At 37.9% G+C, this 2173-nt stretch overlaps 1 protein-coding gene across 1 annotated transcript; it reads left to right on the forward strand.

Annotated features, from left to right (window-relative positions):
• Nucleotides 1–846: 846 nt before the first annotated feature.
• LOC6560462 lies at nt 847–1388 on the forward strand. The gene is made up of 2 exons (XM_001986807.3): nt 847–1050; nt 1116–1388. The coding sequence occupies exons 1-2, from the start codon at nt 877–879 to the stop codon at nt 1290–1292; spliced, it is 351 nt and encodes a 116-aa protein (XP_001986843.1). The 5' UTR covers nt 847–876; the 3' UTR covers nt 1293–1388.
• Nucleotides 1389–2173: the final 785 nt, after the last annotated feature.

Consider the following 2173-nt stretch of genomic DNA (forward strand, 5'->3'; position numbering starts at 1 on the left):
TGAGATACAAACAAAATGACGCAAGTTGCAAATACAAATACCCCTATTATAATAGATGCCAAAATGTTGAATGAAGAGAAAGATCAATTGCAGGAAGATCAACAATGGATGGCACGTGCCTGTCCGATCAAAAGAATTCTGCGCAATAAAAGAGAACGAGACCAAAATGAAGATGTTCATTGCAATAGAATCGATTACATCTGCAGACGAATCTATTACATTTACACGCACAATTGATAAGCATTGGCATATTGGAAAATATTCCATATGCAAATGTTATCAATCTCCAAAAATAGCATTCACTTTGTTATTGCGAATAGTTCCGAACTCATTTTCTGCACAATCATCATCAAATCATCTAAGAAAAAGTACCCAAACCATAAAATAGATAACCAAATGGTGTGGTTATCACAATTTTTATTGAGCGAACAGCTTCCACGAATCCGATAGCACTTCAAAAGTCGGATTTTCTCTATAATTTTGATAAGAGTATCGAGTGGTCATTTAAAACATCCACATGTGTCCAGCCACTTCGACGAGGTGAGTCAACATCAACTGTAATAATAGAATAACAATCCCCTCACCTTATCAATTCAACTGATTACACTGCCTACTTGTCACCTGTTCTCGTTGCGGGGGTAGACGCTCTGTCATTCCGCAAGACCTCTTAAGCTGTCTCTGTCTACGCCCCTGGGCCCGGTAGTGATAAGCTTGCAAAAGTGAACACTTCTCACTAACAGAAAGTTAATTAAAAATGAGACAACAACAAAACACTCGTATGTAAACAAAATTACTCATAGCAGAGCTGTTGCTATATAAAGAGCGATCGCAGCAGAACTGAATCACAGTCAAACAAGGAGTCTCCAAGCAATCACAATGAAATTCCAATACAGCTGCGTTCTGCTTCTGGCCCTGTTCGCCGCCAGCCAGGCCTACAGCGCCTCCTGGGGCAAGAGGAACAGCAACGATTATCTGCTGTCCCGCCAAACGGAGGTGCGTTACCCAATCAAGAACAACTACTGGAACGTCAACGTGGACTTCCCCCGTTCCGTAAGTCAATGGAGAATTCCATTCAGTTTGCAGTTCATTTAACATAGATTTGTTTGGTTTCTTAGGGCACCACCAACATGTACAGCATAACCTTTGTCAATGTGATCGATAACTTCCGCAACAGCTCCGGTGCCACGCCCAGTCTGTGGTCCGGCGGTCCCGGCTATCGCTTTGTCCAAATCAATCTGCGCAGCCTGGTTGGCAAAGGCCTCAATTCCACCGTCGAGATCTGGGGTCGTTGAGCTATCGCTTACCCCAATACTTACCAATATCCAACGATATGGAACTCGCATACAAACAATAGGTAGAAAAATAAAATAAAAAATTAAAAACAACAAGAATACAAAAAAAAATAAATTACAAAAAATCTCAAAATAAATCTTTCCGCATGTACAATTAATTGTCTACTGCTCAAATATCTTTATTAAATAAAGAGATAAGGTGCAAACGCTTGTGTAATGCAAATATGCAACATATTTGGGAGATTTCTTGAACCCAGCTGTTAAATTCATAATTTGTTCATTATGAAAAGGTTTTCAGTTTCGGTTAATAAAATCTGTATTTCTTATCCGATCATTAAAAATACGTCAGAGTATATAAGATGGAAGGCGAAATCATTACAATTGTTTTGCTATCGGAAAGAGATTTGTATCAATGTTCGCCAAACAAGACACTTATCGATAAATTTAAGCAAGCCTGATCTGTGTTTGGTATATGAATATTTATTAAATTGGGGTTCTTGCTCTTAGAGTTTCTGAGATCAGCTTGTTCGCGTGGACTTGATGGAGTCTGGCTTTATGACTTTATGGGGTCTGAAATGCTTATTATATATATATATATATATATATTTTACGAATCTTACTCTGTGTTGCAGAATAGCTGCATGAATTTTTTTTATATCATCTAAACTTATTGCTAATGCTTTAAGAAACCAAGATAAGTAGCTGAGCTGTTAAACAGTTTATAGGGCACTTTGGTGCATTAAAAATATCCATAAATTGTCATCACAGATATCAAACGTCTAACTGTCAGATAAATGACTTTCTAATGCGCAATGATGGTTGCCATTTTGGCAACAAATTGATCATCATCATCATTTGCATATAGGAATATTGGCGTATTA

Source organism: Drosophila grimshawi, unplaced genomic scaffold, assembly GCF_018153295.1.
Source record: "Drosophila grimshawi isolate 15287-2541.00 unplaced genomic scaffold, ASM1815329v1 contig_1369, whole genome shotgun sequence".
NCBI lineage: Eukaryota > Metazoa > Arthropoda > Insecta > Diptera > Drosophilidae > Drosophila > Drosophila grimshawi.